This window comes from Suricata suricatta, chromosome 1 (genome assembly GCF_006229205.1).
Source record: "Suricata suricatta isolate VVHF042 chromosome 1, meerkat_22Aug2017_6uvM2_HiC, whole genome shotgun sequence".
NCBI lineage: Eukaryota > Metazoa > Chordata > Mammalia > Carnivora > Herpestidae > Suricata > Suricata suricatta.
The window spans coordinates 189605012-189617096 of record NC_043700.1 but is presented as its reverse complement, the minus strand read 5'-3'; the positions used below and the strand labels follow the sequence as shown (position 1 = coordinate 189617096).

Below are 12085 nucleotides of genomic sequence, written 5' to 3'. Positions count from 1 at the left end.
TATCTGTCCTTCTCTGCCTGACTTATTTCGCTTAGCATGACACCCTCGAGGTCCATCCACTTTCCTACAAATGGCCAGACTTCCTTCTTCCTCATTGCCATGTAGTACTCCATTGTATATATAAACCACATCTTCTTGATCCATTCATCAGGTGATGGACATTTAGGCTCTTTCCATGATTTGGCCATTGTAGAAAGTGCCGCTATGAACATTGGAGTACATGTGCTTCTATGCATCAGCACTTCTGTACCCCTTGGTAACTCCTTAGCAGTGCTATTGCTGGGTCATAGGGGAGTTCTATCGATAGTTTTTTGAGGAGGCTCCACACTGTTTTCCAGAGCGGCTGTACCAGTTTACATTGCCACCAAGTTTAGCACGACATATCATAGTGAAACTGGCAAAGTATAAAGACAAAGAGAGACTTCTGAAAGCAGCTAGGGAGAAAAGGGCCCTCATGTACAAAGGGAAACCTATTAGAGTGGTTACAGACCTATCTAATGAAACTTGGCAGGCCAGGAAGGAATGGCAGGAAATCTTCAATGTGATGAACAGAAAAAACTTGCAGCCAAGAATCCTATATCCAGCAAGCCTGTCATTCAAAATAGAAGGAGAGAAAAAGGTTTTCCCAAATAAACAAAAGTTGAGAGAATTCATCACCACCAAACCAGCCCTACAAGAAATCTTAAGAGGGACTCTATGAGGGAAATGTAGCAAGGAATAAAGGTACCAGAGACACCACTACAAACATGCACTCTACAGAGAACACAATGAATCTAAACCCATATTTTTCAATAATAACACTGAATGTCAATGGACTGAATGTTCCAGTCAAACGACACAGGGTAGCAGAATGGATAAAAAAACAAAACCCATCTATTTGCTGTCTACAAGAGACTCACCTTAGACCTGAAGACACCTTTAGATTGAAAGTAAGGGGATGGAGAAGTATCTACCAGGCAACTGGACGCCAAAAGAAAGCCGGAGTAGCCATCCTTATATCAGACAAGCTGGACTTTAAAGTAAAGGCAGTAACAAAGGATGAAGAAGGACACTATATAATAATTACAGGGTCTCTACATGAAGAAGAGCTAACAATTATAAACATTTATGCACCGAATTTGGGAGCTCCTAGATACATAAAACAATTAATCACAAACAAAAGCAATCTTATCATGCTAATTGTGTGGGACTTTAATACCCCACTGACAACAATGGATAGGGCAGCCAGACAAAAAAATCACTAAAGAAACAATGGACCTGAATGGCGCACTGGAGCAGATGGAATTGATAGATATATTTAGAACGCTGCATCCTGACACTAGGGAACTCACTTTTTTCTCGAGGAGCAGGTTTTGAATCACTGTCCCAATCCAGCCTGGTACCATCTTGTGGATACTCTATGCCTAGCATTTCCCATGTGTCGAGTCACTTAATGACATCTCACTTAATGACTTAGTGATCACCCCAGAGAGGCTGGGATTAGTAAATATGGAAGCGGATGGAGAGAGGATAGGCGCATGAGTTCCTGTGGCTGCCGTCACAAAGTATCACAAACTAGTGACTTCAAACAACAGAAACATGTGCTCTTAAATTCTGGAGGCCGCGGTCTTAAGTCAAGATGTCCTCGGGCTGTGCTCCCTGGAGGTCTCGGGGAGAACCTGTTCTCTGCCTCTGTCCTGGCTTCTGATGTCACTGGGCGTCCTTGCCGTCTCTTGGCTACAGTCTTGACGTCTCCCTGCGTCTTACCCTCTTCCTCTACGGACACGAGCTGTTGGATCTGGGCCTGCCTCCTTCAGGGTGGCCTCATCTTCACGAATCCCATCTGCAAAGACGTTATTTCCTGATAAGGTCACGTTCTCAAGTCCCGGGGGTTTGGACTAAAGCAGATCTTGGGGGGAACATGGTTCAACCCATAGTAGTAAGTCAGGTGCCTGAGGTCACCCATGTGGGAAGTGACTGTTTTAGGTTAATCTTGGGGAAGCATCCGCCCTCCAGGCCGGGCCAGACGTGAATTCTTGTCAAACAGGTCGAAGGTTGAAGTGAAAGTTATCCAGGTCCATAATAAAGCACGTTTTTATTTATTTATTTATTTATTTATTTATTTATTTATTTATTTTAATGTTTATTTATTTTTTAGAGAGAGAGAGAGCGCATGGATAAGGGAGGGGCAGAGAGAGAAGGAAACACAGAATCCAAGGCAGGCTCCAGGCTCCAAGCTGTCGGCACAGAGCCCCACGTGGGGCTTGAACCCACCACTGTGAGATCATGACCAGAGCTGAAGTCAGCATGTAACTGACTGAGCCCCTCCAGGTGCCCCAAGCATGTTCTTAAAAATGATAGTTTGGGGCGCCTGGGGGGCTCAGTCGGTTAAGTGTCCAGCTTCGGCTCAGGTCATGATCTCAGTGTTCGTGGGGTCGAGCCCTGCATCGGGCTCTGTGCGGACAGCTAGCTCACAGCCTGGAGCCTGCTTCTGATTCTGTGTCTCCCTCTCTCCCTGACCCTCCCCTGCTCGCACTGTCTCTCTCTGTCTCTCAAAAATAAATAAAAAACCAAAAAAACCTTTTTTAAAAATGATAGTTTGGGGTGCCTGGGGGGCTTAGTCGGTTGAGCCTCCGACTTTGGCTCCGGTCATGATCTCACGATTCGTGGGTTCCAGCCCCACGGCTCTGTGCTGACAGCTCGGGTCCTGGAGCTGCTTCGGATTCTGTCTCCCTCTCTGCCCCTCCCTCCCTCGTTCTCTCTCTCTCTCTCTCTCTCTCTCAAAAATAACTAAACATTTAAGAAAAAAATCTTTAAGTGATGGTTTTAAAAGATAAATAAAAGTAAATAAAAACGCTAGTTTTGAAGGGAAGAAGATCTTTCTAAGCAAGACAGAACTCAGAACGTGTGAAAATGAAGATTGGCCCGTTTGAGCATTGACTGAGTACAAATTAAACAAATACTCCCTCTGCGTGGCATGAAAATAATAATTATTTTATGAATAATGCAGGAGGATACTTAGGACGCACAATGGATAAATTCCTTAACATCAAGTGCCCTTAGAGGGCGCCTGGGCGGTTCAGCCGGTGAAGCATCTGACTCTTCTTCTTTCCCATTTGGATTACGACAGATTTCACTTTTTTATTGTTTCCCATATGAATTTTATATTTTCAGATTCCACAAAAACATTGAGACTTTGAATTGAATCTATACAAATTAGGGGGGTGGAATGGTGACATCATTAAATATTCCCACGCATTATATGGTTCTTGATGTCGGCTCAGGTCATGATCTCACGGTTCATGAGTCCGAGCCCCGAGTCCGGCTCCGTGTTCATGCTGACAGTGTAGGGATTCTCTCTCCCTCTCTCTCTGGTCCTCCCCTGCTTGCGCTCCTCTCTCTCTCTCAAAATAAATAAATAAAAAGTGTCCTTAGAAACCAGTAAAAAATAAATACCGAGAACCTAACGAATAGGACGCTGTGCAAAGACACAGTTATGCAGGAAGAAATGTATGAACCTCCTGCAGATCTTTCATCACAGACCCAGTCCCCCAGTTACCCAGATGCGGGTCTCCGGGTACAACGCTATTTCTCACACGTGCAGTGACCGAGGCGCTGGCGGTTGCTGGCACGCAGGCAGGCTCAGAGTTTTGTTGGGAACAGAGACTGGTGCTGCCTTTTGGGAGGACAGAGCTATCAAAGTTAAAATCCATTTACACTTTGGCCCCAAACTCCACATCTAGAAAGGGTCACACATGCCAGTGTGGACCCACAGAAAGGTGGTTCAGAACGGGGCACCTGGGGGGCTCTGTCAGTTGACGTTCCGACTCTGGCTCAGGTCATGATCTCGTGTTTGTGGGTTCGAGCCCTGCGTCGGGCTCTGTGCTGACAGCTCGGAGCCTGGAGCTGCTTCAGATTCTGTGTCTCCCTCTCTTTCTGTCCCTCCCCCGCTTATGCTCTGTCTCTCTCTCTCTCTCGCTATTTCTCAATAATAAATAAATGTTAAAAAATTTTTTTAATGTATGGGTTTTAGCAAAATGCAGGGAAACAACCCAGTGGTCCGTCCCTGGGAACCGGGCACGTAAACCCTAATCCACCCCCGTGAGGGGTCCGGTGCAGCGCTTCAACGAGCCTCGAACACATTTTTAAACCACGGACGTTTGCTGGTAGGGAGCGGTCCCTGAGCTCAGGAGAGGACTTCGGGGAACGTCAGCTGCACAGTGCATGCTCTTGTGAAGTCCAGACTGTCGCTCCTGCTCAGGAACCATCTGTGACCCCGGGGGGGTCCCTGGGCCAGCTGGCTCAGTCCGAGGCGGGAGAGAGACCCACTTCTAAAAACCACATACCATTTGCGCTCTTTGATTTTCTCTTACCATTTATAGATGACCTACTTGTTAAATCATAAACAGCAGTCGGCTAGCGGTAGGCACATTCCCTGTAGGAGTTACGGAAGTGGTGTGTATTGTTAAGAACATATTGTGTCTAGGGGCGCCGGGGTGGCTCAGTCGGTTAACGTCCGGCTTTGACTCAGGTCATGATCTCACGGTTCCTGGTCCGAGCCCCGCATCAGGCTCTGTGCTGACAGACAGCTAGCTTGTAGCCTGGGGCCTGCTTTGGATTCTGTGTCTCCCTCTCTCTCTGACCCTCCCCTGCTCACGCTGTCTCTCACTGTCTCTCCAAAAAAAAAAACCATTAAAAAAAAGAACACATTTTGTCTTTCAGCTTAGAGAAAGAGAGAAAGATATTAAAAATAAAAGTGACCTTGGGGGCGCCTGGGTGGCTCAGTGGGTTAAAGCATCTGACTCCTGATTTCGGCTCAGGTCACGATCTCACGGTTCGTGAGTTCAAGCCCCGTATCAGGCTCTGCGCTGACAGCACGGAGCCTGCTTGGGATTCTCTCTCTCCCTCTCTCTGCCCTTCCCCTGCGCACGCTCTTTCTCTTTCTCAAAATAAATAAATGAAACTTAAAAAAATCTTTTTAAAGGAGGTATATTTGAGAGACACAGAAATGTCTGTTTGTCCGAGCGGCCACGCTGCCTGACCTCAGGGGCCCCCGTGCCCCCGTTCACGGTGCTGCAGACGTTGGTTGGGTTGTCCCAAGCCCCCGGCAATCTAAATGCCCAGTGGCGGGGGTCGGTTAGGTCCCACAAGCCGGCCGAGTGGCAGCCCCGAGAGGGGCTTTCAGAGGGCAGCGCCCCTGCGCGGAGGGCCGGAGGGCACGGCTGTGTTTCTCGCCGGGCAGGCGTTGGAGTACAACATCTTCGAGGGCATGGAGTGCCACGGGTCCCCGCTGGTGGTCATCAGCCAGGGCAAGATCGTCTTCGAGGACGGCAGCATCAACGTCAGCAAGGGCATGGGCCGCTTCATCCCACGGAGGCCCTTCCCCGAGTATCTCTACCAGCGCGTCCGGATCAGGAGCAAGGTCGGCGGGCCTGGGGGGCGGCGCGGGCCGCGGGGGCCCCCTTTCGTCTCGTGTCGGGGGGCTCTGGCCCCGCCCTGCCTGTGTCCCGGGGCTGGAGGGGAGCTCCCAGGGTTTTGCAGACTGTAACGGGGTGGGGGAGGGGGCGGTAGTAACACTGCCCAGCTGCTTCGGGGCACACCTCTCATGTCATCTGGGGCCCTCACCACCCGCTCTTCGGGACGGCGGGACCCTCCTGGGGCTCGGGCATGGGACTGGCCAGCGAAGCCCTTAGGCATCGCCCTTCTGGTGAAAATAGACCCCCCCCGTACCCTCCCAGCATACTCAGGGGACGGCAGAACTGCTTCTAGATGCCCTTCAGGTCTTGTCTTTGCTCCCTTTGCTGCCCTGCCCTTGCATCCTGCACCCCGTCCCTCTTTCCTTGAGAGTCTTGGCAGAGATGCGGGTGGGGGGGGGGGCGCTACCAAAGGGCGTGGGGTGGGCTCCTCCCTTCTCTGGTCCAGCTCGGGGTGGGGGGGGCTGCTCGCGCTTTAGCTGAACTGCCGCTGCGGCCCCCGGACTTCCTAATCAAGGGCCTCCTGTCTCCACGACCACCTGCTTGGTGGCTGACATCTGCTGGAAAGGCCAGCTCGGGTGTGTGTGTGTGGGGGGGGGTGTGTGCGCCTGCATGTGCATGCACATGTGTGTGTAACATACTTGTATGAATGTGTGTGTGTACACGTGTGTGTAGATGTACATGTGCATGCACAGATATACTTGTATATACTTGCATGTGTGTGCATAGATTGTGTGTGCATGTGTGTCCGTGTGTGCATGCATGTGTGTGCACAGATGTACATGTGTGCTTGTGTGTGCGTGCATGTGCATAAGCCTACAGGTGTGTGCATGTGTGTGCATAGATGCGTGTGCATGGGTGTGTGTTTGTGCCTGGTTGCACATGTGCTAGTGTGTGTGCACACGCCGACACGCGTGTGCATGCGCGTGCGTGGACGTGTGCGTGTGCATGGGTGTGTGTTTGTGCCTGGTTGCACATGTGCTAGTGTCTGTGCACACGCCGACACGCGTGTGCATGCGCGTGCGTGGACGTGTGCGTGGTCCCACTCTTGTCCTTCATAAACGGCACCACCACCACCAAAGCTAATGGAAAAGCCCAGAAACCTCCTGCCCCCAGACCCTGAGGCCCGCATGACGATGCTCGACATCCTTCTGTGTCGCACAGGGTGTAGCACCCTGGGTCCAGGCTTCCAAGTCCCGTAGACTCTGCGTGTCCAGAGGGGAAAGTATAGACATGAAGAGGAAGCAAGTCAGATCTGACTTCATGGAAAGCCAAGGTGGCCAAGTGACCAGAGCAGGCTGTTATGAGGCTCGTGTAAACTCCCGGCTGGACACCCACTGAGGGGCACAAATGCACCTTGGCCAGCTTCATTCCCCCTAAGTTGGCCTGGACCTGAGGCCTGTGCTTACCAGTCACGTCTATAAGAGCAGGTGCCTGGTGTCTATGCCAGCCGTCACCTGCAGTGGCCACAAGTCCGGACCCCCGCACCTGCTGGGGGCAGAGGACAGGAGCCACAGCAGGTGAGAGACAGACAGGAGCTGCCCCAGACCATGTCTCTGGCTGAGCTGAGCTCGGAGAGGGGTCACCGAAGGGGCCAGGGAGGCAGGGAGGCCGGCTTGGAGCCAGCTGGAACCGGGGGAAGCCCCGAGATGCAGGAAGCAGGTATCGTGAAGAATAGAACAGAAGGGGGCCAGGCCTGGTAGTCAGGGGCGCAGAGCCGCCCCGGGGCCACGCGCAGCCCATGGGGATGGGGACCGTGGCACGTGCCTCGGCCCCCCAGAGGGTCAGTGCCGGTGTTTGCTTCCCAGCTTCCCCGAGCTGCCTGCCCCAGAGGTGGCCCCGTCACCCCACCTTCCTCTCCTCCTTTCTGGAATCACCTCTGCAACTAACTAGCTGCTCCCCAATTCCTGTGTTGGGCTCACCCTTTGCAGGACCATCGACGACTCAGTGCCCCTGGAGGGGATGGTAGGACATGTCAGGGAGAGTGCTTCCCTCTTGAAAACGGTTTGGGATCCTGCATGAAGCTGTATGTGTGTGTGTGTGTGCGCGCACACGCACACATGCACGTCTTTATATATGTGTATGCTGGATTCTGTGTATGGGTGAATATGTGTGCATGTGTGAATTGTGTGTGTGTGGAGAAAGTGGGCGCATGCACATCGGGTGTGTGCACAGGTGTACCCGTGTGTATGTGTCTGTGTATGTTCCCGAGGCGGCCTCCAGTCACTGTCCAGCCGCGGGGCCCCCGCCTGCTTGAATGGGCACGCGCAGGTGCACCTGCCCACCGATGCCCCTCGCCTCCCTCTGTTTAGGTTTCCGGGTTGCAAGGTGTCCCCAGGGGCATGTATGACGGTCCCGTGTACGAGGTGCCAGCCACGCCCAAATATGCAACCCCGGCCCCGTCGGCCAAGTCCTCGCCTTCCAAACACCAGCCTCCGCCCATCAGAAACCTCCACCAGTCCAACTTCAGTTTATCAGGTAAGAGGCTCCCGGCTTCCCAGGGGCCCCCGCTCCCGATGCAGCGGCCCCTCCGGCGCTGGATGAGGAAGCAAGGAGCCCATCCTCCCTTCCCGAGGTGCCAGAGCGGGCGGGGTGGGGGAGGTCAGCAAGCAGAGGGCGTCCGCCTGACCCTGGTTCTGAGTTCTGCACAAAATCTGGCCCTGAGCTCATCCTTAAGGACACCTTACGCATTCAGCTTTCCTCAGACCCAACAGATGCTGCAATTTCACGATTTCGCCACAAGAGGGCAGACATGCACACGCCGGGAACGCTGAACTAGAACTTTGTCCCCCAGAGTATTTGAGGCGTTTGCACGTGCTACATACTGGGCCACGTCCTAGGAATATGGTGATGAATTAGACACAGCCAGCAGCTCGAAGTCTGTTCCAGGGGTCAGCAGACTCTTCCTTAAAGGACCAGATAGTAAACATTGTAGGTTTTGTGAGCCACGAGGCAAAATTTAGGATCTTCTATTAAGTAGCCATTTCAAATGCAATCATTGAACAGTGTAAAAAATGTCAAGAACTATTCTTAGTTCCTGGACAATGCAAAAACGGGCGGTGGCCAAGCTTTGTCGATGGTCTGTAGTTTGCAGACTGTGGTCTAACAGGAGTGAAGGACATTTAAATAGAAAAGCTGATGTGCTTAGCCAAAGGGGGTCGAAGGGGCAGAGAGAGAGCTGAACATCAGTTTAAATTGTGGGGGTGGCAACCTGACATCCCTCCAGGGAGTGTCTGTCTCCGCGATTATGCTCAGCGATTATGGGGCACATGAATTGAGGGGCAGGGTCCCCAGTCCAGCTCGTCTCATTTTCCATGGCCTTCATGCACGAGCTTCTCACACACGAGCGTGGGTCCCGTCTTTAGAGATAACTAGGGTTGTTTCCACAAATGGACCCAAAACATACCTCAGATTATCTCCTCTGATGCTCAGTCAAGAACAGGGATTGGGTGCAATGCCAGGACAAGCCACCGGGTGGGGCTACATGGAGTTTACAAACTGGACCTCTCTTCTCAAGTCGTGCAATTCACAACTGCTGCTTAAAGACAGAGGGAAAACCCCTCCCTGTCAGAACTAGAAAAACAATGACCTAAAAAGTCTGCCGGAAGGGCCCCACGGCCACCCAGTGTCCTGGGTTGACACTCAGTTGTCTCCGAGACCCACAGCACCCCCTGGCCAGCCTCAGGTTGACCAGTGATTTCATTTGCTACCAACACCGTAGCTGCTACATCAGGAATGACTTCACAGATGCCTTTTAAATTGTCTGCGTGATGTTACTTTGTAGAGATGTAGCACGATTTCCTTCACAAGTGTCCTTTTGTCCAATGGGTGTTTTCGAAGTAGCTGACCGGTAGTGGAGACTGTTAGGAGGGAAACTGGTGTTACACACTCGATCTGGTTTCTGAATCTGGGACAAAAGGAAGTGAGGCCAAGGGGGGGTGGCGGGGACTGATCTCCAATTGCCTGGATTCCAGACATGATTGTGCTGGACCCTGACTCCTGACTGGACCCCAGGGCCTTCTCAAGCCATCCGTCCTTTTGGCATTGTCCATCCGTCACTAGTGAGTCATTGGATACATATTTATTGAGCACCAGGCACTGGGTTTGGTGCTGGAACTTTAAATCTTTAACTGCAAGGGGATGCATGACATTGGAATGAATGGTCGGCTTTGCAGATTTAAAACAAAAACGGATGCCCCTTCGCCGTGCAGATCTGCCCATTGCCAACGAGGTGGATAAATGCAGCACTAACTAGTTCACACACTTACATGCACGCACATACATGTATATGCACACACATGCACCCCTACCCACGCAGGCACACACACACATGCACACGCATGCACTCCCATGCATGTGTGCACACATATATGCACACACATGCATTCCTGTGCATGCGTATATGCACACACACATCCCCATGCACGCGCACATGCATATATGCACACATGTACTTCCACGCATGTGTGCATACATACACAAGCACTCCCACACACACACGCATATATGCACACACATGCACTTCCGTGCACACACATATATGCACATGCATGCACTCCCATGAGTATCGTACATAAAACACGTGTGACGCATCAGGCACTGCTGTGTGCTGTTGTGCCTCCCATGGAAGCTGGAGCTTGGAGACAAGCCAATTGGGGCTGGAACCCTGCCTCACCCAACCTCTAGCTTTGCCCCCCAAGATGCATGATCCTTTTCTATAAAGTTGAGGTCAAAACTCCCCCTCCACAGTATCACCGTATACCCTAAACACAAGCACATCTGTTAAAGCACCAAGTCTGTGCCTGCACACAGTAGGCACTCTGTAAGTGCTTGCCCACCCGTCTCAAGAACGTGAAACCAGGCAAGAAATAGTGCAAGGTGGTCAGGGCTGCCTGAGGGGCACAGAGGAGAGAGCGGTGAACCCCCGTGGAGGTTCGGAGCCTGCGCAGAAGGGAGCCCGGACTGAGTCCCACAGGGTGAAGAGGCTGGAGGGCTGTCCTGACAAGGGCCCAGAATCCCGGCTCTCAGGAGCCGCCAGTGGAACCGGTCTGCAGCCCTCGACTCTGTCTCTTTCAGGTGCGCAGATAGATGACAACAATCCCAGGCGCACCGGCCACCGCATCGTGGCGCCCCCTGGTGGCCGCTCCAACATCACCAGCCTCGGCTGAAGGCGGACGAGTGGATGAGCCAGTGAAACCTTCTAGGGATTCTGTCCGTCCCTTTCCCTGTCAGGGGTTGGGAACCCCGCAGTTTTATTTGGTACTGATGGGGGGAAAATTGAATGATGTTCTTTCCTCTTTTGTTTAGGAAGAAGTGGTACTAGTGTGGTGTGTTTGCTTGGAACTCCTTTCCCCACAGTTGTGTGTTCATGCCGACTCCACCGTAGAGCATGGGTCTCCATTTCCCTCCTTAGTGAACCCAGCTTCTAGCATCATCTTGTACTGTCCCTTCCACTTCTGCCTCCACGGGCTCCATGACTCTCTGGGTGGTTCCTTTGCACCCTTGTAGCTGTTTTAGGATAGTTGATGCATGTAACTAAATTATGTATGCAAGTCTGTGAGCGCGTCTGACGGAACATCGCCAGGACCAATGTGGACACAATGCCAAGACCTCAAGCCCGCAGGGGCACTTCCAAACTCGTAACACGAAGATGCTGACTCCTTGTCCCCACCCCCGTGCGAGAAGCCTGCCCCAGCCCGCCCCAGCCCTCCCATTGAGCCCTTCTGGGGCTTCTCAGAGAGGCAGGGGAACCTTCCAGTGCTTTCCGAGAAACATCATCCACGTCCTGTGTCAGAAACCCTGGTCCCCGTGGCACTTGTGACTCACCATGACGTCTTTCTGGTCTGTGTGTGTCCCTTCCAGCCGGCTCCGACTTCAGGCCTAGCCAGGTTCACACTCAGAAAGGGGTCTCCCCGCCCCCATCAGGGCTGACGGCTGGGGCCGGGGCCTGCTCCCGGCCACCCGGGTCCTGGTCCCTTCGAGGTGGTTGACGGGGCAGTCAGATTTTTAAAGTTTTGTACAAAGTTTTCCTTTGTAATCACCCCCATTTTTACTTAACAACTGACTTATTGTGGCTCTTATTTCTGAATTCAAAGCTTGTGGAAAAAATAAAGAAAATAAACAGCCTGCTGGCCCGACTGGCGTGTTTTTGTTTAAGGATGACTGGGTGCAAACGCTCGGCAGTCCTCTCTCGTGGTGACCGGAGTGTGGGCTGCTTGCTGGGACTCACTCTTGGTAGACACTGGGGAGCAGGGGAGGAGGGAGAGGGGAGCCATGAGATGTGGAGTGTTGTCTTGGTTCCTGAGGCCACGGTGGGACAGCAGGTGGCCGGTGGCTTCTGTGACATGGGTTGAAGGCACAGGCACATCCCACCTGCCTGCCCATCCTTGGTGCGCTCCCTTCTTACAGGTTACAGGTCTGCCTCAGACTGGGACCTCCAGACTCCTAGACATCATGTTTCTTCCCTCTGGTCCCAGGAGCAGATGCACATTCTGAGGTGTAAAACCTCAGGCAAATTGCTTGTTTCAATTTGCCTTTAGTAGTAGTGATGGTGGTGATGGTGGAGGTGGTGATGGTGATGGTGGTGGTGATGGTGGTGGTGATGGTGATGGTGGTGGAGGTGGTGGTGGTGG

The 12085-nt window shown here is 52.4% G+C and overlaps 1 protein-coding gene across 1 annotated transcript in view; it reads left to right on the top strand.

The window, feature by feature from the left end:
- Positions 1 to 11590, top strand: part of CRMP1 (collapsin response mediator protein 1) — a 66737-nt gene extending 55147 nt beyond the window's left edge. Inside the window, exons 12-14 of the mRNA XM_029948787.1 lie at positions 5222 to 5401; positions 7766 to 7931; positions 10530 to 11590. Of these exons, the coding sequence (XP_029804647.1) occupies positions 5222 to 5401; positions 7766 to 7931; positions 10530 to 10621 (438 nt within the window). The 3' untranslated portion in view covers positions 10622 to 11590. The remainder of the gene's footprint in view (positions 1 to 5221; positions 5402 to 7765; positions 7932 to 10529) is intronic.
- Positions 11591 to 12085: the final 495 nt, after the last annotated feature.